This window comes from Monodelphis domestica, chromosome 8 (genome assembly GCF_027887165.1).
Source record: "Monodelphis domestica isolate mMonDom1 chromosome 8, mMonDom1.pri, whole genome shotgun sequence".
Classification (NCBI taxonomy): domain Eukaryota; kingdom Metazoa; phylum Chordata; class Mammalia; order Didelphimorphia; family Didelphidae; genus Monodelphis; species Monodelphis domestica.
This window is the reverse complement of record NC_077234.1, coordinates 209,763,789-209,788,918: the sequence shown is the minus strand read 5'-3', so window position 1 is coordinate 209,788,918 and position 25,130 is coordinate 209,763,789. Positions and strand designations below refer to the sequence as shown.

At 38.0% G+C, this 25,130-nt stretch overlaps 1 protein-coding gene across 1 annotated transcript in view; it reads right to left on the bottom strand.

The window, feature by feature from the left end:
- NIPA1 (NIPA magnesium transporter 1) overlaps window positions 1-23,881 on the bottom strand; it is a 66,012-nt gene extending 42,131 nt beyond the window's left edge. The window contains exon 1 of the mRNA XM_001366257.5: window positions 23,654-23,881. Within this exon, the coding sequence (XP_001366294.2) occupies window positions 23,654-23,807 (154 nt within the window). The 5' untranslated portion in view covers window positions 23,808-23,881. The remainder of the gene's footprint in view (window positions 1-23,653) is intronic.
- Window positions 23,882-25,130: the final 1,249 nt, after the last annotated feature.

Below are 25,130 nucleotides of genomic sequence, written 5' to 3'. Positions count from 1 at the left end.
GATATCCTAAATATAGATTCTCTTTCCCCCTCCTCTCTATACACATAAGAAACTATTGATATGTATCTGAAAAACTGATCTAATCAGTAACACAATTAAAAATGTTTTGTATCTCATATCAGAGTGTACCTACCTACCTAGCTACCTATCTATCTATCTATCTATCTATCTATCTATCTATCTATCTATCTATCTATCTATCTATCTATCTATCTGATTGTCTGTCTACCTGTCTGTCTGTCTGTCTGTCTGTCTGTATATCTGTATATACATGGAGCAGCTAGGTGGTGTTATAGTAGATAGAGCACTGGGACCAAATTCAGAAAGATGAGTTTGGATCTGGTCTCAGATGCTTATAGTTGTATGATCTTGGGCAAGTCACTTAAAACCTATTTGCCTCAGTTTCTCTTATGTAAAATGGGGACATAATGGAGAAGGAAATGTCAAACTATTCCATAATTTTTGCCAAGAGAACCACAGATAAAATCCATGGTGTCATGCAGAGTCAGACACAACTGAACAACAATACACACACATATATAATGAAGTCAACATTGTATTAAGAAACCTACTGCATTGTTGGTGCAGTTGTGAACTGATCCAACCATTCTGGAGGGTAATCTGGAACTATGCCGTAAGGGCTATAAAAACATGCATACCCTTTGATCTGGTAATACCACTATTGTGTCTGTACCCCGAAGAGATTAAAAAAAAGGGAAAGGACCTATTTGTACAAAAATATTTATAGTAGTTCTTTTTGTGGTGTCAAAAAATTGGCAATTGAGGGGATGCCCATTAATTGGGGAATGACTAACCATTTGGGCATATATTGGTGATGGAATACTATTGTGCTATAAGAAATGATAAGCAAGATGTTTTTAGAAAAAGCTAGAAAGATCTACATAAATTGATGCAGAGCAAAATAAGCAGAACCTGGAGAATGTTGTATGCTAATAACAGCAATATTGTATAATGATCAACTGTGGAAGACTTAGCTGTTCTCAGCAACACAATGATCTGGGGCAATTCTGAAGAACTTAGGACAAAGAAGGTATCCACCTTTAGAGAAAGAACTGATGGAGTCCGACGCAGATCAAAGCATACTATCTTTCACATTAGTTTATTTATGGTTTATTTTGTTTTGATTTTATATTAGTATTTTCTCACAATAATGACCAATATGGAAGTATGCTTTGTAGGATAATACATGTATAACCCATGTCAAATTGCTTTCTATCTCTGAGAGTGGGGAGGGAAGGGATTGAGGGAAGCAATTTGGATCTCATTATTTTAGAAAACACATGTTGAAAATTGTTATTACATGTAATTGGAAAATAAATTAACCTTGAATTTAAAAAAAGTCTCTTGGGTAGTGAATTAATTAAATGAGCTAGGCAGACCCATGTAGGGAAAAGGGCAAATGTAATGTGTAGACATTTTGGATCGCCACCTGTTGTTCTTGGCATCTGGAAGACCTGCCTCTTGTACTGATTGAGGTCTAAGTTCTTTTGTCTTTCTAGAGAGGCGTGGGAGGAAAAAGACATCACAAGGAGCATAAGTTAACAGAGGGGACAGAAGTCGGCCTTTTTTTTCCCCCCTAGAACCGTGGACTTACAAGGCTGGCAGTCTGTGGGCTTGCTCAGTTGCTGGTGTAGCAAGTGGCTAGAAGCTCTGGCTGGCTGGGCAGCCCCAGGCTCTCATATTCCTGGCAAGCCAGCCAAGAAGCTTGGGCTTCTCTTTTTCTCTGGCCTGCTTTCTACTATTTAATATATAATAATTATAAAATTAACATACAGCCTCCAAAGAATTTTAATCATTTCAGAACTCTCATATTGTTTCCCTGTTGAGGATCATTAAAAGAGCTGCACAATTTCCACCCACTCTCTTCTTCCTGTTCAATTTTGAGCCCAGTTCACAGTCTATAAGCAGAGATCATTGGTAAGAGGTTTAGAATATGAAATAGAAAAATAAGTGGAAAATTTAATATCACCAGTACTTATCCAACTTCCTTGTGCTCCCAAAAGGAAAGTTTTATATTACCAACTCTCAGGAATTTCATGAATGAAATGGGATATAACAATTTGTTATCTGAAACAATGCTACAAAAAAACACTTATTAATGGAAGACCAGTGGAAGATTCTTCATTTAAACAGGGCTTTTTTAGGTTTAGGCACTGAAGCTTAAAGTGCCATTGTACATCTAATTTCTAACTTACTGACACAGAAACCTAGATCTAGAACCAAGTAGAAATACCGCTCACCAAAAACCACAAGCACAGACGAAGTGGGGAATGCTGTACTGGGGTCTCCCTCCAAAAACAAGTGCCCTAGATGTGATCCTGTACCTCAGAGGCTACTCAACGAGCAAATTAATCAAATTTCCTACAAAATCAGCTCCTTTTTGCCATTGTTCTGCTTCTGCCAAGGATACCACCATTCTCTCTCTCTTTTTTAAACCTTTACCTTCTGCCTTAGAACCGGGGGGTGGGGGTGGGGGTAAGTGGCTTGTCCAGGGACACACAGCTAGGAAGTGTCTGAAGCCAGATTTGATCCAGGATCTCCTGTCTGTACTCATAGAGCCACTGAGTTGCCCCAATAAATACTACCATTCTTGCAAAGCATATAATTTAACTCAACAAATTTTCAATAGGACCTACTGTATATTGGGACAGCTAGATAGCTCAGTGGTTAGATAGAGTTCAGTGGGTCTGGAGTCAGGAAGACTCCTCTTTATGAGTTCAAATCTGTCCTCAGACACTTACTGGCTGTGTGATCCTAGGCAAGTCATTTAACCTTGTTTGCCTCAGTTTTCTCATTCCTCATAAGTACAATGATCTGGAGAAGGAAATGACAAACCATTCCAGTATCTTTGCCAAGAAAACTCTAAATAGGATCACAAAGAAAAACAACCAAACAACCACCACCTACTCTATGTTAGGTACTGGGGGTACAAAGATGAAAACCTGCAGAGTCCTTGCCCTCTAAAAACTTGCCAATTAGGAGACTCAAGGTTAACAACTTGGCCAGATCTTTGACCCCTCCTCCTTAATGTCCTACAGAGAGCTGCTCATCCTACTTTCTTTGGAAGGTCTAACATATGCACCAATTTTATGTGTGTGTACACACACACACACACACACACACACACACACACACACACATTTTCCTACAGAGGTTGGGGTAAAGGCACCTATAAAGAAGAAATAAAGAAGAGGGCGATAGGCTGCTAAAGGATTGTGGGGTGGAAGAGGTGGGGAATCCCAGGGCCCACAGGAATGTTTCTAGACTCTACAAGTTGTGAAATCCAGGCAAAAGGTTAGACTCCATCAACCATGGATGGCAAACTCCTACATCTTACTCCTTTAATCGGCGGTGATTCAGAATCCCCAAGCTACTTATGAAAAAATATCCCTTCTCCCTTGTCAAAACTTCTTATCCTTTCTCCCCATTAGCCTTAGCCCTTCCCTCCCCTGTTTCCATTTAACTCTACCCATTCATTCCACTATGCCACCTGGATTCCCTTCTATTCTTAACAAACTTCCCTTTATCTTAAGCCAATTATCTCATACTACTTTCATTTTCTGGTGGGGAAGGAGATCTGGTTTTGGGCAGAAGACTGCATTTCCTGGCCATTCTCTCTCATATGCTTTATAACTTCTTTACTCTCCCCACTATTCTTCAACACATTGTTCCTAGAATGGAGTGTCAGCATTCTCCTTGTTCCTCTCAGCTACTATTTGAACTTTTCTCTGACTCCACTTGACAACTTCTCTTTTTGGTGGCAATTATTTATTTTATTTTTTAATTTTTTTCATGGTAACATGATTCATATTCTCTCTCTTCCCTGGTCCCTCCCCACTCCCAGAGCTAGCAAGCAATTCCACTGAGTTATACATGTATTATCATTCGATACCTGCTACCATATTATTCATTTTTGTAATAGAGTAATCTTTTCTTTTTTTAAACCCTTACCTGCCATCTTGGAATCAATACTGTGTATTGGTCCCAAGGCAGAAGAGTGGCAAAGGCTAGGCAATGGGGGTTAAAGTGACTTGCCCAGGGTCATACAGCTAGGAAGGGTCTGAGGTCACATTCAAACCTAGGACCTCCCATCTCTAGGCCTGACTCTCAATCCACTGAGCTACCCAGCTGCCCCTTAGAGTAATCTTTTAACACCAACATCCCAATTCATATGTCCATATATAAACAAGTGATAAATCATACATTTTTCTTTTGCATTTCTACTCCCACAGTTCTTTCTCTCAATGTGGATAGCATTCTTTCTCCTAAGTCCCTTGGGATTGTCCTGTATCACTGCATTGCTATTAGTAGCTTAGTTTATTACATTTGATTGTCTCACAGTGTTTCAGTTACTGTGTATAATGCCCTTCTGGTTCTGCACATTTCACTCTGCATCAGTTCATGTAGGTCCTTCAAGTTCTTATAAAAATCAAGGGATTCACCATTCCTTATAGCACAATAGTATTCCATCACCACCATATACTACAATTTGTTCAGTCATTCCCCAATTGAGGGACATCCCCTCAATTTCCAGATTTTTGCTGGTGGCAATTATTTAATGATCCCTGATGGTCAGTTAGTTGGCACCATCGGTAATGTGCTGAGCATGGAGTCAGGAATATTCATCTTTCTGAGTTCCAGTCTACCCTCAGACACTTGCTAGCTGTGTAATCCTGGGCAAGTCACTTAACCTTGTTATTTCAGTTTCCTCATCTGTAAAACGTACTGGAAAAGAAAATGGCAAATCACTCCAGTATCTTTGCCAAGAAAACGGTTCACCAAGAATCACACAACTGAAATAATGAAACAACAAAAGTCCTAAATTACATTTCCTTTCTTAAGGAGTTTAGTCCTTGGCTCTCAGGCTTCTCTTCTACCCTAACCTCTGCTCTAATAACAGGGGATTTCCAGCTACATGTTGATTTTCCTTCAAACATCTTAACCTCCTACTTTTTCAAAGTCCTCTATTCCCATGAGCTATGCTTTCAATCTATATGAGGCTCACAACGGGTCATAAGTTTTATTTTGTCATCACCCACAAGGGTTCAACTTCCATAACTAAGAATTTTGAAACCACTTTTTATTGCTGATCATGTCAAATCAAACCCTGGTTTACTCAACTGCTTTTTCTTCTAATCATATGCTTCGAGAGAACTGTAGGAAGTCACCTGTCCAATATGTATCAATGTGTCCAATACTGTGATGGAGGAATAATCCAGAGACTTTGAATGACAGAGCCTGGAAGACATGCAAAGGTTTCCATCCATAGGGGGTTGGTTGAGAAGGCTTGAATCTTGAGGGAAGAGGAGATTCCAAGGAGAGGCAGTTGATCGCTCTCTCTATCTTGAGACAGCAAAGGTGCAGGTCTGATCAGAGACTGTATCCTGAGCCATACAAAATCCCTCATTGAATTTAACCACCATTTCCTCCCAAAGATACCAAGAAGTGTGGCAGAACCTGAGAAGAATACGAACAGCATAACAAGATCTCGCACAGCTCCTGTGACACCCTGGGTCTGGACATTGGCTCTGCTGTGAGAGAGACCAGGGCTCACAAACCTGAGCCTCTCAGAGACCAGGCTGGCAAAGCCTGAGTGTCTCAACTTTGGAGGGAGGGAAAAAGATATTTTAGACAGACAGGGACTTCCTTTACCCTCTTTCCTATAGGCCCTAACCTGTAGACATTTTTCTCATCTTACCCCTTAACCACAATTTGTTAGAATAAAGTTGTTAGTTATCCTAAATTGGCTTCTTTGCCATAGTGGAAGAGGGAGACAGCTGATTTCTCTCTTTCTCCAAGAGGTTCACCCATTAAAATCAGTTATTAGAGAGGAGTAAAGGCAGGATTAGTGAGGAGACATATTTGAGGAAGATTGAAGGGGGGAATCCATCTCACTCTCCTACCTTCTGGGCATTTAACATCAATTCTTTCTCCATTATACCCAAACCAACCCTCTAATACAATACAAATTTATATTCTCATATCTCAACAGTTTACTTGCTATAAAAAGGTATTACTTTTACTATACCTAAATGATTCTTTATCATTTTTTCCCCAACTGATGTTCCAAACCTCTTTTCTAAGCTTCATACCTTACCTGTGATAGGAATGGGATTCTCCCATTTCCCAGAATAGGGATTAGTTTTCCCTAAAAGGCCAACCCCCCCTAAAAATAAAAAACCCTCTATCTGGGATTTGATTGGGTTCTTGACTCTACTGATACAAAAAGTTTCACCAGACATACAGTGGGGGGCCCCCTCTGAATTTCTCAAGATGACAAGGGAGGCATCATGTTTTTTACCATGTTGTTGTTGTTTTTGAGTCATTCAGGCATGTCCTGCCCTTCATGACCCCATTGACCATACTGTCCATGGAGTTTTCTTGGAAAAGATACTAATAAGTATCTGAGGCCAAATCTGAATTCAAGTTTTCCTAACTCCAGTCCTAACGCTCTATCTACTGAATTACCTAGCTGCCTTGGTCCTTTACCATAAGGATAGCCCAATTCCCATATGGAGATGAGGGGGATGTATCCTGAAAAGTTTAGTGCTGTGTTAGGGCAATATAAACCTGCTGCCAGCCTGATCACCCAAATGCAATGAGGGAATTTCTGGTATGGAGAGGAGCAACTTGCCCTTTGACTTAGACCTTTTATCTCCTACTATGTTTGTCCCTTGAGGAAAGAGAAAGATGAAAGTTGGTGGGGAGTTGTCTTTAGCCCCAGAATCCAGACTCCGTCCCTTTTGGTAATAGGAGAGATGTCTTCCTTTCAACAATGAACATTTTTCAGATACATAGTCATATTTTATACATCACACTGATTCTAAACTATTATACAAACCCCTTTTCCTCTTTCCCTCATCTTGACTCCTTTGTGAACCAATTCAACTCTATACTGTCCTCTGGACCACTCCCACCATTTACTGCCTTTGCTCCTATACCTATGCTGCTGAATGAAGGTGGAGAAAATCATGCCATGTTCTGAGTCCAACACAAATATATGTTACCTAATCTTGTCTTGGCCCACTGCTGCTAGACAATCTTACTATACCCATCTTATCAATTCACTATCCCACTCTCCACTGAAGCTCTCTCAAACTTTTTTATCTCTCCTCATACCATCCATGATTCCCTCTCCTCTACCCTCTAAGCTGACAAACTTGCCTAATGTTTCTCCCCTCTTCCTTATCTCCCATCACTCATGATTTCCTTCTTCCCCCTTGTCTCACAAGATCAATGGTTTTACTCCTCATCAATGTTGACTCCTCTACTTGCTCAAGAGATACCATTCCATCCAGTTTCCTGGATTGGCCTCCCTATAATTTCCACTCTTTCACTTACTTTCAATCTCTCCCTATGTACTGGATCATTCACTGGCACCTACAAACATGTCCATTTATCCCCTATTTTGAAAAAAAATCCTCATTTGATCCTTTCATTTTTGCTAACTATCCTCTTATATCTTCTCTGCCCTTTGTGGCTGAACTCCTTGAAAAGGCCGTTTACAATAAGTGTTTTAACTTTCTTATCCATCATTCTCTTCTTAACTTTTTACAATCCAGTTTCTGCCTTATAATTCCACTAAAATTCCTCTCTCTAAAGTTACCAATGATCTCTTAGTTGCTGAATTGCCTTTTCTCAATCTTTATTTCTCCATGACCTCTTTGACACAATTAACCACTCTCTCCTCTTTGATACTCTCTTCTCTGTGCTTTAAGGATATTACTTTCTTCTGGTTATCCCCTATGTGTCTAATTGCTCCTCATTCTTCGTGGTGGATTCTTATCCAGATCAAAGCCTCTAATCACAGGGGTCCCACAAGGCTCTATCCAAGGACCCTCTTCTGTTCTCCCTCTACACTACTTTACTCATCAGCAAATCTCAATCAGGTTATCTCATCAGCAACAATGGATTTAATTACCATTACCATATTTATGCTAACAATTCTCAAATCTTTTTATCTTAACTCAACCTCTCTGTTGATCTCCAATGTCACATCTCCAATTGCCTTTCAGCTGTCTTGAACTGGATGTCCAATAGACATCTTAAGCTCAACATGGCCAAAACTAAATTCATCACTCCCCCCCCCCCCGCCCCCAACAAACCCTCTCTTTATCCTAATTTCCCTATAACTGTTGAGAGTAACACTATCTTTTGAGTCCCTCAGATTCACAACCTATGTGTCATCTTCAGCCCCTCAGTACTTCTCACCCCCATATCTAATCTGTTCCCAAAGCCTGTCTATTTGCAACATTTCTCAAACATGCCCCCTTCTCTCTTCTAATATTGCCACCATTCTGGTGTAGGCCTTCATCATCATATGCCTGTACTATTTCAATAGCCTGTTGGTAGATATTTTCACCACAAGCCTCTCCCACTCCTTTTGGTCACCAATATGATTTTCCTAAAGGATGGGTCAAATTATACCATTCCCGTACACAGTAAATTCCAGTAGTTTCCTATCATCTTTAAGACTTGATAGCATGCCTATGTCCACATATTGCTACTTTTACAAGTGCACTTATCTGCTAAGTTTTCCCTAATCTCAATCTATTTCTTTCTCAACCAGATAACCAATTTTCATTGTCTAAACTATCTTTTCCTAGTATTCTTCTATTCTATGGCTCTTTGAAAAACTTCCTCCATGTACCCCCACCCCCCAAAAAAAACTTCCTTCTGAGATCACAACTCAAAGTTCTCCTCTCCAAGCCACATGAATAGAGAATCATCAGTATGCTGGATATTTATATAGCCTTAAAATGCTTTACAGGCATCATTATCTCATTTGATCCCTAAAATAACCCTATGGAATGGGTGCTACAGGCATTATTATTCCATTTTACAAATGATAAATTTGAGACTTAGGTTAAATAATTTAATTAAAAGATAATTTAAATAATTTGCCTGTACTAGGAGATATTATAAGTAGAATTCAAATTCATGATCTCCCCTAACTATAGTCCTTCACTCTTCCAAAACACCAGATTGTCTCTTCTCAAGAGACATTTTAGAGGTGACTCCCAGTGGGAACATAACCATCTGAGAGTTTTATTTCTAGACCACCTATGGCACTGTTCTGGATCAGTGATTATCAAACTATTTTTGCCCATCACACAGTATTGTTCTTTGCAATGAGAAATCCTGGCACTTTGAGAGATAATCATGTGACTCTCCCGAGTGCACACAATGGCAGGCTTAAGTTTTGTATAATTCCAGGGATAACTAGCAAAACTCTGCAGTGGCATACCCTTTGAGAAGCACTATTCTAAATCCTGTGACTAGAAATCATAAACATTGGTTTGATCTTGAGAACCATAACCTGCCAGGAGACCATGAAGAGCTGACAAGTGAAAAAAAGAATATTGTGGGATTGGGAGAGGAGGGAGAGGAGAAGAATGGCACGAAAAGATTAATTTCAACTCTATGTATGAAAGGAGATTCTTGTCCAGATACAGACAGCAGGACATCTTTAGGTCCATTCTTTTAAAAACATTTTTTTAATTTAAATATTTTTCCATGGTTACATGATTCATGTACTTTCCCTTCCCTTTTCCCCTCCTCCCTTCCAGGGCCAACAAGCAGTTCCACTGGTTTATACATGTATTATCACTCAATATCTATTTCCATATTAAGCATTTTTGTAATACTCTTAAAAAAAAAAACAAAGTCCCACATCCAAAACCCATATAAACAAGTGAAAAATCAAATGTTTTCCTTCTATGTTTCTATTCCCACAGTTCTTTCTCTCAATGTGGATAGCATTCTGGGATTATCCTGGATCACTGCATTGCTATCAGTAGCAAAGTCGATCACATATGATTGTCCCACAATGTTTCAGTCTCTGTGTATAATGTTCTCCCAGTTCTGTTTATTTCACTCCGAATCAGTTTGAGGAGGTCTTTTCAGCTTGTATGGAAATCAAACAGTTTATCATTCCTTAAAGCACAGTAGTATTCCATCACCATCAGATACCACAATTTGTTCAGTCATTCTCCAATTGAAGGACACCCCCTCATTTTCCAATTTTTTTGCTACTACAAAGAGCACGGCTATGAATATTTTTATACAAGTGTTTTTCCTTATTATCTCTTTGCAATACAAACTTAGTAGTGATATTGCTGGATCAAGGGGTATGCATTTTTAAAAAGTCCTTTGTTCATAATTCCAAATTGCCTTCCAGAATGGTTGGATCACTTTACAACTTCACCAGCAGTGTTTTAGTGTCCCAATTGCCTCCTATATTTATTATTTTTCATTACTTTTATCTTGGCCAATCTGCTAGGTGTGAGGTGATACCTCAGAGTTGTTTTGATTTGTATTTCTCTAATTATAAGAGATTTAGAACACTTTTTTGTGTGATTATTGATAGTTTTGATTTCTTCATCTGAAAACTGCCTATTCATATATCATTTGATCATTTGTCAATTGGAGAATGGCTTAATTTCTTGTACATTTGACTTAGTTTCTTATATATTTGGAAATTAGACCTTTGTCAGAGAGTTGTGTTATACATTTTTCCCCCAGTTTATTGCTTCCCTTCTATTTTAGTTGCATTGGTTTTGTTTGTACAAAACCTTTTAAATTTGATATAATCAAAATTATTCATTTTACATTTTGTAATGTTCTCTGTCTCTCGTCTGGTCTTAAATTCTTTCCTTTTCCATAGATCTGACAGGTATACTATTCTATGTTTATCTAATTTATGATTTCACTCTTTATATTTAGGTCATTTACCCATTTTTGAATTTATCATGGTTTAGGGTAAAAGATGCTGATCTAAAACTAATTTTTTCAATATTGTTTTCTAATTTTCCTATCAGTTTTTGTCAAATAGTGAGTTCTTGTCTCAAAAGTGGGATCTTTGGGTTTATCAAACACTAGCTTGCTGAGGTCATTTACCCCAAGTCTATTGCATTGATTCACTCTTCTTTCTCTTAGCCAGTACCATATTGTTTTGAAGGTCACTGCATTGTAGTATTGAGGTCCATTCTGATTCTGAGTCTCTTTAATTCTGTGACTGGGGTAACATTCTACTGTTTATCACCAATGGGAATCAATGGGACTTTAAGGGAAAAGTCACTCACTGTAATTCGCTGCCTTTAATTATTCAACTAATTACAAGTATAGAAGCACACTGTTAGTGGTGTTGATACACGTGTTGTCAAGGGCCAATGATATGATATCCTAACTTGTTTGAGAACTGGATTTAGGTGAGGCAGCATTGCACAAAGTCATCAGCCTCATTCTCTCTTCTAGAGTCATCCAAGACCAATGGCAGGATAAATGGCAGGACTGGTGATAGCCCAGAATGCCATGGATGAACTTGGCTTCCTCATCATCTAAACATCTAAGCTTTCCACAATATCTTCTTCAGTCACCTTTGTGGCCACTGGAGCAAGTTGTCCTCATCTGGGGTATTCTAGGAGGACTAGGACCTTTGGTATGATGGCCCTTTCAGAGCTGCTCATCCACTTTTTACCCAACTCTCAACTATAACCCCCAAAAGTTAAAGCATTCAGAGCAACTTCACTCTGGCAAAACCATCTCAGCACATGGGCTAAACCAGGTTAAGGGTAACTGATAGGTCTCAAACCACACATGCATGTGTAAGGTATACTAGTTTTATGTTATAATGTAAAGGAATTAAAGGTGTAAAAAATGTTATTATTTAAATTACAAAGTTTAAATTTCTTTTAAGAAGAATTTTAGGTAAAGAAAGATGCTACCTCTCTGAATCCAGAAACTGAACTGTTGGAGAAGCCACCATGAAGAAGCCTCCAGACCACAAGATGCACAAAAATGAACTTTGGGTGTAGCTGATTGAACATTTATTTGTATGTATACTTTCATGCCAAAGGGGACTGCCCCCTAACTGGCTTTCTGTCAATGTGTCCAGCAATTATTGGTTTTGTTCTTTTTTTCTCTTATCCTCACATTATTGTAATCTTTAAGTTAATTGTGTTTTTATGATCCTTTGGGGGAAAAAATAATTTTTTTCCAAAAATGATCACATGGAAAAATGTAAAAAAATGGATTTGAACTCTGGACTTCAATCCCCAGAAATCTTTGCTCCACTTCCCCAGAATGCCCCCTAATCGCACTGAATTCTCACCTGGGCAAGATCACAAAACTTTATTTAAAGGATTTCTCCTCCTACTGGAGCTTTTTTGGACTTCCGTTTTGGAGCAGACACATCTCTTCCATGATGTGAGGTTATCCTGTCTAGGCCTCTCTGGTATGTGCTTTCTTATTCCGTATTTTCTTTAATCCTTAACCTTTAATAAACCTCATAAAAATATAACACTCCTTGCAGAGAGAAACTAATTTCTACCTGCCTCAGTCTCCCCTAAATTTCAATCTTTACAAAGGGTACAAAGAATTCATAAGTTACAGGTACCAGTTTTACATTAATTCAATTAAACAACCTGCAGGCAGGATTTTCTACTACCTCTATTTTACAGGAAAGCTAGCTCCTGCTCAAGCCTAATTCTTTGGGTCACTATTTTCCTTGCTAGATGACCCATATTATTTTCTCTTCCCAGATGAAGGCTAAATTATTTTTCATGCTTTCTTAGTGGCTAAAGAGTCAACATTCTTTTTTTTAATCTGGGCCCCAGATTTACCTGCTAAAGGATGTTAGTTTAAAACTGCTCTCATTGAAGCCCCTTTAAATCTTGCCTTAATGGCATACCTCTAACCACATATTGCTACTTTTTACAAGTGAATTTCCTTGCTAAATTTCCCCAATCTCAGTGTATCATGGTCCCTATTTTCTTCTCAACTTGTTGACTAGTTTTCCTTGTCTAAACTGGCTCTTCCTGGTGTTCTTCTATTTCATGGCTCTTTTAAAAACTCCCTCTACCTCCCACCCCCTTCTGAAATCACAATTCAAATTCCTCATCTCTAAGCCACACTCTCTCTCAGATAGCAGCAAAGAATCATCAGGATACTGGATCACATGGTCAAAGAACTCTCCTTTTTGGCCAGTCTCTCTGATTATTTCCCATGTGGGAACACTCTCCCTTCTACACTCTGACTACTGGCCTCCTTGGTTCCCTTTAAGTTCCAATTAAAATCCTACCTTCTACAGAAAGCCTTCCCCAACTCCTCTTAATTTTAGTGCCTTCTTTTTGTTAATTATTTTCTGTATATACTATACGTAACTTTTATTATTATTGTTGTTAAGTTGTGTCCAACTTTTCACAACTCTCTGAACCATGGAGTTTCCTTGGCAAAGATACTTGTGTGGTTTACCATGTCCTTCTCCAGAGAATTAAATAAAATAAAGGTTAAGTGACTTGTCCAGGGTCACCCAGCTAGTAAGTGTCTGGGCCAGATTTGAGCTATGATCTTCCTGACTCCTGACTTTAGGCCCAGCATTCTATTCCTTAAGCCACTTAGCTGCCATATATATATATATATATATATATATATATATATATATATGTGTGTGTGTGTGTGTGTGTGTGTGTGTGTGTGTGTGTGTGTGTGTGTATGCATATATATATCTTACTTTGTATAAACTTGCTTGTATTTGTCTCACCCATTAGACCCATGTTAACCAACCTATGGCACATATGCCAGAGGAGGCTTCTCTCCTTCCCCTCTTCACCATGCCTGAAGACATTTTTCACATCACCCATCCCTCTGCCCAGCAGTCAAATGGGGGCACTTCCTCCCTCCCCTTTCTGGGGTAAAAGGATAGCTCACATGCAACACGAGGACTGCAGTTTTGGCATTAGTTCTCTAAAAGGTTTGTCATCACTGCATTAGACTGTAAGCTTCTTGAGGGCAGGGTCAATTTATTGCCTTCTTTTGTATCTGGAGTTTTTATAATAATGCTTGGCATATAGTAGGTGTTTAATAAATATTTACTGATTTATAGTTGGGTCTTCGAATGTCATCTAATCCAACCCCCTCATTTTATAGACAAGGAAACTGAGGTTAAGTGACTTATCCAGTGCCACATAAATGATAAGCATCAGAGGCAAGATATGATCCCAGGTCTTCTGATTCCAGAGACAGTGAGCTTTCTGCTTTATCAGATGCAATTTTAAGTATTTCTGTGTTTGTGTTTGTATGTGTACATGTATATGTGTGTGTTTATGTGTGTATTTTTTTTTTTGCCATCTGGAAAAAAATGCATTGATGGTCCATTTCTCCCACAGTCTCAACCTACACTGAATTAAAACAAACAAACAAACAAATAAAACCCTCTTAAACACTCACAGTCCAGTAAAACAAATGCCCACATTGGCCATGTTTGAAAATGTATGTGTCTCTGCATTTTAAATTCCTCAATTCTCTGGCAGAGGATGAATGCCATGTTTGATCTTTAGTCTTATGGTCTTGTGGTTTATTATTGCATAGATCAGAGTTCTAATGTTTTTCAAAGTTGTTTTTCCTCTGTGATGTTATTATTGTATAAAATGTTCTTCCAGCTCTGCTCACTCTGTTCCCTATCAAAATCATTGAGGTTTTCTCCAAGCTGAGTATACTCTTAAATCTGCCCATTATTTAATATTTGGGATGGGTTGTTTGGTTTTTAATTTTTGATACTGAAGTCATCTACAAACATTGGCAGCTTCAAATCTGTGATGCTAAAATGTGATTTAGCCATTATTATCTCTCAACTCACCCCAAATCCCCAACTGGAACACTAGCTCTGTCATGGTTGTTTTTCTCCTTTGTGGAGGAATCTTGGGAAACTAAGCTAAATTTGAGCATAACAGTCTGAACTGTCAGACAAAGACGTGTTTGTAGAAAACACAAAAGGGATTTGTAGAAATCATGATACCAATTGCTAGTAATGTTGACACACATTAATTTTGTGCCTAAATGCCAAATATTTAGGAATTAAGCTATGTGAAAATTATCTTTGTAAAATGCATTTTCTATTCTGTATATATGCAAATATATCTGGGACTTATATTAATCCTAATGATCATGGCATAAAAAAAAAGATCCTCAATTCATGCAGGGTGTAGCCAGTAACAAAGGAAGTGGCTGCTTATAACAATGACTAGAGAATAACACTCTTTATGAATTAATCCCTTTCCTTCAAAAAGGTTTACAAACAAATTACTGAGTCTGAGCTGAGGCCTTAAGGAAAATGTATCTAAAAATGTATTTTCATTTATTTATTTATTTATTTATTTGCCAATTACATGTAATAAATTTCTCCATACATTTTCTGAAGTTATGTGATCCAAATTGTCTCCTTCCCTCCCTTCCCGGAGCTCTTAATAAAAATTTAAGCAGCAAAAATGTTCTTTCTGATGTTAATATACCTAAATATATACTGTAAAGACTAAAGCCAATTTGTAGATGCAAGTATTCATGAATTAATGACTGGATTTCAAAAGTCTGTTTACTAGTTGGTCATATGGAACTCAGAATTCATTTCCCCTCTAAAAAATATATGGTGATTAGGCACTCAGGCCAACTCAAAAATCCTATTTTATTCATAATGTGAATGAACAAATGAAAATTAAAAAAAAATTATTAACCCGACATGATTGCTTGGTATAGAAGAGCTCCTGGGGAAAACTTCCTCAATCATCTTTTTATTGGCACTTTCTTACCCAGAATCACAAAGCCTATGTTAAAGGTGTAAAGAATTAAGTATTTTCTGACTTAAAAGGAAGAATTTCTAGTCTCTCAGAATGAATGCAATTTCTAAGTCTTACTTAAAGTGCTGGGAAATACAAAGTATTCAAAGGCAAGGTTTACTTTAAATATATGTATATGTATTAAATTTTTTTAAACAAAGGTCCACCTCTCCCTTCTACCTTGGCACCCTTCCCAAACAATTTGAGAAAGCAAGAAAAACAAAACCCTCTGTTAAAAACACATATAGTTAAATAAAACAAATCCCCAAATTTGTCATGTCCAAAAATATATGTCTCAATTCCCATTCTGAGCCTCTTCCCTCTCTGTCAAGAAGTAGATGAAGAAACTAGAATTATGGTTGTCATTTTGTTGATCAAAGTTCCTAACACTTTCAAAGTTTAATGTCTTTATTTTAAAGCAAGATTTACTTTGGGTAATAAACTGATTACATGGAAATAACAGTTGTATAGTGGTTCAAGAACTGGGTTCAAATTCTACCTGAGGCTTACTACTTGTGTGATTTTATGTAGGTTATTTAACTTTCCTGGGCCTCAGTTGCTTTATCTATAAAATGACATGATTGGATTAGAAAATATCCAAAATCCTTTTCTAGCCATGATACAGTGGGGAAAAAAAAGAATGAATTTATGTGGTCTAGAGTAATAGTTCTCAAAACTTTTTGGTCTCAAGTCCCCTTTATACTCTAAAAAAATTATTTTTTATAAGTTGGAGGACATTTAGGTGGTTTAGTGGATTGAGAGCCAGGCCAAAGAGATGGGAGGTTCTGGGCTCAAATCTGGCACATGGGGGCGGGGGGCATGTACCTTCACCCTAGCACAGAGTTCACTAGAGTTTGTTACTAGAAAGCTAGAGGGATGCAGGGTCAGGCTGTTCCTCCCTTCCTCTCCACAGGTGACTGAGGACATTTCTCACATCACCTACCCCTCTAAAAGGTTTACCATCATTGACCTAGCCGTTACCTCTTTTCTGCCTTAGAACCAATACATGGTTTTGATTCTAAGACAGAAGGTAAATTTAAAAAATTGAGTCCCCCAAAGAACTTTTGTTTATAAGGGTGACATTATATCTATTAGTATTTACCATTTTAGAAATGAAAACTAAAAAAACCTTTAAAATACATATTTATTTAACATAAAAATCTACATAAATCTTATTTCATGAAAAAGATGTATATTTTCCAAACCTAAAAATTGGTGAGATGAGACATTATTTTACATATTTTTGCTCAACTTATTAACACTGGGCTTAATAGGAGACAGTTTGATTCTCAGTATCTGCTTCTATAATCAATCTATTGCAACATTTCAGTTGAAGTATATGAAGAAAACTGTACTTCACAGATACACAATTGGAAAAGGGTTAGTGTAACATTATATATAGAACTGAATATAAATTACTATTCATCTACCGAATATATTCTATGAGACATTGTTTTATTTAAATGTTTTAACTGTTTTCTCAGAGCTCTTATTTTCCATATACTAGTGTCCCTTTATGGAAAGATGATCCAGCACGGCAGGGTGAGGTATCTGGAATCCTGTGACATCCTCCAACCCCTTGACAAAGAAAAGCTGATACAGAGATCTTCCCTTAGAATTGGATAAAGATCAGGTGGTATTAGATCCACCAGCAGCCTTGGATACTGTTACTATTCCATTGGTTACCGACAGGTTGGAAATTCCTACTGAAGGTAACTGAGTTCCATTTCAGAAATTCCAGTCTTTCATTTTTTTTAAACTTTTACTTTTTTTTTAAACTTTTAAAAGTTTTTTAAACTTTTTTTAAACTTTTAAACTTTCATTTTTTTTAAACTTTTTTTTAAGACTTCAGTCTTAAAATCAATACTGTGTATTGGTTCCGAGGCAGAAGAGCAGTAAAGACTGGGCAATGGAAGTGAAGTGACTTTCCTCTGAAGCTTCAAGAGGGCACCTCAGTAAAAAACATTAATGGCACTGAGGTCTTATCATATAATATACAGTAGTGTTCTCTTATATTATCTTTCTTACTCCATGATTGTTTTTAAAGACAGTACAGGTGATTTCACTAGTATAGGAAGTATCTTCTACCAATGCAACTAGGTAACTCATTAGTATTTTGTGGTCTTAGACAGTTGCTTGGAAATACTTGGAAGTTTAACGCTTTGATTTAAGTCATATATAGCCAGTAAACTCAAAGGCGGGGTTTGAACCTTCCCAATTCCAAAGTTAGCTGTCTAACCATTAGACTATGCCGCCTCTTACTTATTTTATAACTCCTAAACAAAGACACACCAGGCCTGAGGACACTTCTCCCATTACCTGTCCCTCGGCTCAGCAGCACAATGGGAGGATTTCCTCCCTCCTCTTTCTGGGGTAAGGGGGTGGCTTGAGGGCTGCAGTTTGGGCACTTGGTCTCTAAAAGGTTCACCATGAACAAAAGACCTCTACTGTATTTCTAAGTAATTGACAACATTTACAATAGAGAGGCCTCAATTCTAGAATTTGTTTTCCATAAAGCTAAGCATCTCTTACTCTAAATATGTTGCAGAGTGGAAATATTTTCTTCAGAAATATGAATAATGTCAGTGTTTGATTATTCAGAATCTGATTACTCAATTTGTGGATTATCCATTTCCCTCTCACTCCATCTCTTTCTTTTTAGTTGTTTCATTACTCTTTTAGTGTAAACATGAGGTTATAGGTAGTAAATGGAAAATAAACAAATAAAACTACCTGTCAACTTTACATATTCTTAGAAGAAGATGGCAAAAAAGTTTTTTGAAAGAGCAGATTCTGAAATTTGTTAAGAGGTATTGTTTGAATCATCTGCCCATTTAAAAAACATGTTATTTCTTCTCTGTTAGTTCAAATAACAAAGTTTTAAGCTAATTACTGTTAATACTGGTTTATGTATCCATGAATGGGGTAGTAAATTCTTGGTATAATTGTCTAATATATGGTGCCTTGAAATAATAATTGTGCATGTTTAAGTTCTGAAAAATGTACAAAAACCAAAAACAATGAAGCTGGTCGGTTTCAAGCCATATCAAAAACTCTTGCCATCACTAACATAAGCAAAATTAATAGACAGATGCCATTGTGGATCTACACAAATTATTTAATCCCTCAATTTCATTTTTCTTGTCACTAAAATCAAGGTCGTTGCCGCATTGGATAGACTGCCAGCTCTGGAGTCAGGAAGGCTTAACAGGAAGACATCATCCTAAATTCTAATGTGGTCTCAAACATTTACTAGCTGTGTGACCCTGGGCAAGTCACTTAACCTTGTTTGCCTTAGATATATAAATATTGAGGGCAGCTAGGTGGCACAGTAGATAAGCACCAGACCTGAAGTCAGGATGACCAGTCTGAGTGCCTGGCCTCAGACACTTAAAGCTGTGTGACCCTGGACAAATCACTTAACTTTGTTTGCCTCAATTTCCTCATCTTTAAAATGAACTGGAGAAGAAAATGGCAAACCACTATGGTATATTTGTCAAGAAAACCCTTAACAGGGTCACAAGGAAGTAGACATGACTAAAATTAATTTGAACAACAAAGATTCCTTCTAGCTCCTAATCTATGATTCTGTAATTGGCTACCTCATGATTTCAGGATCTCTCATCTTCAGCATCACTTCCTTTTTTTTTTTAACTCTTATCTTCTGTCTTAGAATCAATATTGTGTATTGGGTTCCAAGGCAGAAGAATGGTAGGAGCTAGGCAATTGGGGTTAAGTGACTTGCCCACAGTCACACTGCTAGGACATATTTGAGGCCACATTTGAATCCAGGACCTCCCACCTCCAGGCTTGGTTCACAAACTGCTGAACCACATTACTTCTAAAGCATCAAACTGCTGATATATGACTGTGAGCTACAGTTACCTTATTAGGTTCTACATTCTGCTTTTTCCCTTCCTGTTCTGAATACAGGATGAAATCCTTTCACTCAGATTTAGAACTTTTCTCTTTAAGTAGGGATGCTTCAATCTCCTGCCTAGAGTGCTATTGTCAAATATATTTATGAAACTTTAAAAATTTCAAAAAAGGCACTCATGGACCATAATTCTAGAAACCAAGAATAGTATGCTTACATTCTAGAATCTGAGCCACCTATCAAACTCATTTAATTACTTTTGCAACTCATGGCCTAGAGGTGTCTTTCCTAGACATTTTGTGAAATCTGCTAGAAAACTGTTACTAATTCCATGAACTGTCAAAGACATAGGAGAAAAAAACCAAACCCATAATTCTTGTTCACTTTCTGAAAAAAATTTCTTTTATATTTGAAAGTAATGGCTTTTTCTTTAGCACTCTGAGTGATCCTGGCAAAGAACTTCGAGTCTTTTCTTTTTGGATTTGATCTTGGTTTTATGTTTTTATTTTGGTTTTAGCCCAGAGGAAAAGGGAATGGATTTGTATTTGCTTGTTTGTTTTTAAATTATAAATAAGTCAATAAGAATCACAGAGTTTTTAAGCTGTAAAAAGGCCATTAAAGACCATCTAGTTAAATGTATTCCTGAAAAGATTCCCCACAATAATAATAATAATCAATCAATAAACATTTGTTAAATACTTACTACTGGCCAGGCACAGTGCTAAGCAGAAGAGATACAAAAAGGCAAAAAACCCAACCTTGCCCTTGAGGGGCTTACAGTCTAATGGAGAACATAACATGCAAAGTATATAGAAATCAAGCTACACACAGGTAAACTAGGACATCATTAACAGAGGGAATAATTACTCAATGCTTGTCAAGTGTTTCCTGGAAGACCTCAAATCCAAGGGAAATGCCTACTTTTTTAGCCCCTCTACCTTTGGCCCCTCTTAATTGTTAGGAAGTTTTTCTTGAAATCAAGTTTAAATTTCTGTCTTTTCAACTTCTACTTATCTCTCCTGGTTCTACTTTCTAGGGTCAAATTTAATCCTTCTGCCACAGTGCAGTGCTTCAAATACCAGAGGACAGCTATCATGTCTTTTATTCTCTAGGTTAAATATTTTTAATTCCTTCGAATGATCTTCATGTGATATGTGCTCAAGGTCTTTCAGTTACTCTCTTGCTTATGGAAAAACTATGATGCTGAGAACCAAACGTAGTACTCCATATGTGTGATCTGACCAATGTACTATAGACCTGCATCTCCTCATTCTTGGAAACATACTCCTTAATGCATCCTGTTGTCATATTAGCTTTTTTTTTGGCTGCCACATCATGATGCTGACTCATATTGACCTTCCAGATCACTAAAACCTTCAGATCTTTTTCAAATAACTGGCTAAGCTTTCCAAATAATGTAGTTAAGCAGTTGGTTTTTGGACCCAAGGGAAAGCCTTTACATTTTATCCCTACTGAATGTAATATATCATAAAGACATTCAGTTTAGCACAAAGCTTTAATCTATAAAGTACTCATTCAATAAAATAACCATCTCTTCCAGTCATATGTCATCAGTAAATTTAATAAGCATACCCTCTACTCCTTGACCCAAGTAATTGATAAAAACTTGTCTGCTGAACAATGTGTTACGGAAGTATGTTCTGGTGAGTTAGGAAAAAGGATGACTATGATACAGTTATAAGGGATGGGGCACCCATCCTGGAGCAGACCTTTCAAGTCCTAGGATGGTGCTTATTGAAGCAAAGATAGGTAGAAAAACCTTATCCAAACACAATCTGTTCTCCTTTCTGCCTATTGCCAAAATTCTTATAACAGTGATGTGAGGCAGCAAGGTGATGCAGTGGATAGACTTGGGTCTATCCCTGAAAGAAATAAACTCACCAATGAAATGGCTGATCCTCAAAGTATTATATTATCAAAGTGACTAAAAAATAAGTGAATTTCATTAACTTAGGATTGGTCCAGGCTTCCCATTAAAGTGAACAAAAGACTATGGTTTTATAATAGCTAACCTTTATAAAGCTACAAGCTTTATAACTTTCAAAGTCTGGAAAAGTAAGTTTTTTTTAATATATTATTTTCTTTCATCCTTACGGCAACTCTGTAAATAAGGTGCTATTATTATTCCCATTTTGCAGATGAAGAAAGTGAGGCTAAGAAACACTAGGTAATTTGCCCATATTTTAAGGGGGAGTAACCATCTGAAGCAAGATTCAAATTTGAATCTTCCTAAATCCAAATCCAACACTGTCTACTATTCCACCTACCTGCCTAGGTGAGGTATAAATAAAAAGTAGTTTTTCCATTGGTAATGGTGGAATGGGATTGGCAATGAATATGAGGCTAATCAAGACCTAAACTCTGACTCAAGAGGTTCAAGATGCAGTTCTACAAAATTAATGGGGACAAGGAATAGGGAAAAGAAGTGCTTGAGTTGTGACTCCCCAGACTAACTTATTGCGCTAAACCATAATTTCAACTCTAGGATGGAAAGGACTGGCCATGTTAGTCCTTTTGGGTCTAGTCCCATTTATTGAGATGTAGTATGGAATCGGGATGGCAGGGTTACCATCAGCAAAAGAGTTGATTACTAGAAAAGTGAGGTACTGAATTGACAGATTTACCTAGAATTTTCTACCAGCCTTGAGAGTTGAATGGCTATATTCTTTAATATTTTTACAAAGAATCTACTCAGGATCTAATCAGTTTGTTGTCTATAGTGCTTCTCTTCCCTACTGTCCAAGTAATACCAAGATGTTGATAAATCATTTTATAGAAGTAAGAGATTGATTTAAAGACAAAAACTGCTGTTAAATGTAAAAGTCTGCTAACAGTCCTGAGTAATTTTGCACAATCAGGCTTTAAGTAAAAGTTTCAACATAAATAATTTATTTCTTAAATGTGAAAATAATGAAAATTCTGAGAATGAAAATAGTTACTTACTTTGGAGGAGCCCAAACTTTTAAGCAGGGCAGAGAGAGCACAGTAGAAAGTATGTTTGGATACCCAAAATCACTTCCTTAAATGGAGACTACTGTATATAATTCTCTCTAATGCTACTGATCTTCCAGCTATTGAATGGGAAACTATTATATTCCACTCTTTGATGCTTTGAAAGCTGATACAGGATAAACTGTGGCTGAAACACTTAAGAGAATTTCATTCTCAGATAAAGGTTAAATACCTCCCAGTTGAGGCTAGATTTTCCAACAGAAAAGGAATAGAAACATTTTTAAAATGTACTTTCCTTTCCTTTTACATCAGTGGGGGTGGGAAGAGAGGAGAGGAAAGTAGGTATCTTGACAGACCAAAGAATAACTTCTTTAAGTTTGTTCAGTAAAAAGAATAGGGGCTTCTCTAGAATGTACATGACCTTTGGACGTCTCTTTACTAGTTTGACTATCCATTCTTTTGTTGCCAGTATAATTTATGAATTACCCCGGAGGATATCACATACCCAGAGGAATCTAAACTCTCTTTAATTAGTGCTTTAAGTGAAAAAAAAAATGCTTTTTGATCTATGTCCGAAGCTTCTCCAAATCCCCAACCTATTAACTGCCTACAAAACTAAAAGAAAAAAAATTAAAAATTAAAAACGCAACCAAAATAGAGCTCTTACCCCCATAGTAGAATAAGAGTGGCAGAGACTGGGGAGATGCTACGGCCAAAGGAGGAAACAGAGGTTGCACAGAAGAGATTATCTCACTAGAGCAGGGCACACACCTAGGGAGCGGAGTGAGCTGAGCCCCACTGCTCTGCAGCAGGGGTGGGTCGGCTGCGCTCCTAAGTGCGGATGGGCGCTGCAGCTCCATCCCTGCCGTTGCACACACTGCACTTGGCCCATCTTCTGCAGGGGTGGGCGCTATGGACCACTCAGGCTACTGGGGAAAGGGTGACAGCATCACCCAGAGAAGCATCAGCTACAGAAGATACTGGGGGAGGGAGGTGCAGAGAAGAGGACAGATAGAGGGAAGCATCCCTAGGTGGCCCTGGGCCAATACAAACCCAGATGTTTTCAACGCTCCCCCCTGAAGCTTTAATCGCCGACAATCCCACCCCACCCGCGTTAAAGCCTCCCCGGGGAAGGAGTGCCGGGGAAAGCACCGCGTTCCATGATCTGTACCTCTCCTCTTTGCCCTCACGATGCCTTTCTTCTGAAGTACGAAAGTGGATCCGTTCACCAGGCTGGAAACCACAGCCACGCTCAAGCCGAGAGACACGGCGGCGGGGCTGGGGCTGTGCGCCCCTTCCCCGGCTGCTGCAGTAGCAGTCATCATCTTCCTCCCTAGCAGAGCCGAAGCTTCCTCCCTACTTGCTACCGAAAGCGGCCCGGGTTCCCGCGCCTGCGCACACCGCTGGGATCACGTAAGAGCCTGGCTGGCTAAATTTTTCTGCTACTCCGGGTTTTAGCAGCGACTGAGAGGGGAGGGAGTAAAGCAGGAAGAAAAGCAAAACTTTGGGTTCAACGCAAAGGTAGAACTGGTAGAAGAGGTGGGCATCGGAGACCTAGAAAAAGTAGTTCTAGCACCTGTCTTGTAGTTTTTCAGGATGTAAGTAATTACCACAAATTAATATTTATGGAGTGTAACAATAATAATAATAATAATAATAATAGCTCACATTTGTATGAAGGCAGCCAAGTGGTGCAATGAATGGAGCACGGGACCTGGAGTCTGGAAGACTCACCTTCCTAAATTTTAATCTGGCCTCAGACTGCTGTGTGACCCTGGGCAAGACTGTTTCAGTTCCTCATTTGCAAATGAGTTGGAAGGCACTGGTAATAAAACACCAGTATTTTTGCCAAGAAAACCCCAAATAGACTCACAAAGTATCAGATATGACTAAATAGCAAAAAAAAAAAATTATGTAGCGCTTAAAGACAAGCAAAATGTTTTACGTAGAATATCACTTTTGATCCTCACAATAACCTTTAGAAGTATCCCCATTTTACTGTTGAGGAAAAGATGGCTGAGATAGGTTAAGTGATACAGAGAGGCAGAATTTAGATCTTCCTTACCCCAAGTCCAGCGCTCTGAAACCTCTGCTTTACCTTTAGAAAGAAAAGAAGATAGATAAACTTGGCCAGTCATAAATTAGCAGATTTTTGATGGAGAGGGGTTGTGGTTTTATTTCCTTTAATAGAGCTTAGGTTGCAAGCCAAACTTCAGGTATATGTTCAGAGAAAATGTGGAAATTAAGTTGTGTTTTTGAGGAAGTTATAATTTGGCTTACCCAGATAATGGAATTTTTCTAGGGTTTGAGTAAGAGGTAACTCACAGTTGTATAGTGCTTTAATGCTTTGCTATCAAAAGCATTGTGAGAGAGGTAGTGAAATTGTTATTATTCCCATTTTATAGATGAAGAAATTGACATTCAATGCTATTCCCATGGTCATGCAGCCAGGAAATGTGGAGTCAGAATCAGAATCCAGTAGTCTAGCAAAAAAATTTTTTTAACCCTTAACTTTTCTCTTAGAATCTATATTGGCTCCTAAGGGCTAGGCAGTTAGGGTTATGTGACTTACCCAGGGTCACACAGCTAGGAAGTACCTGAAACTAGATTTGAACCCAGGATCTCCCATCTCCAGGTCTGGCTCTCTA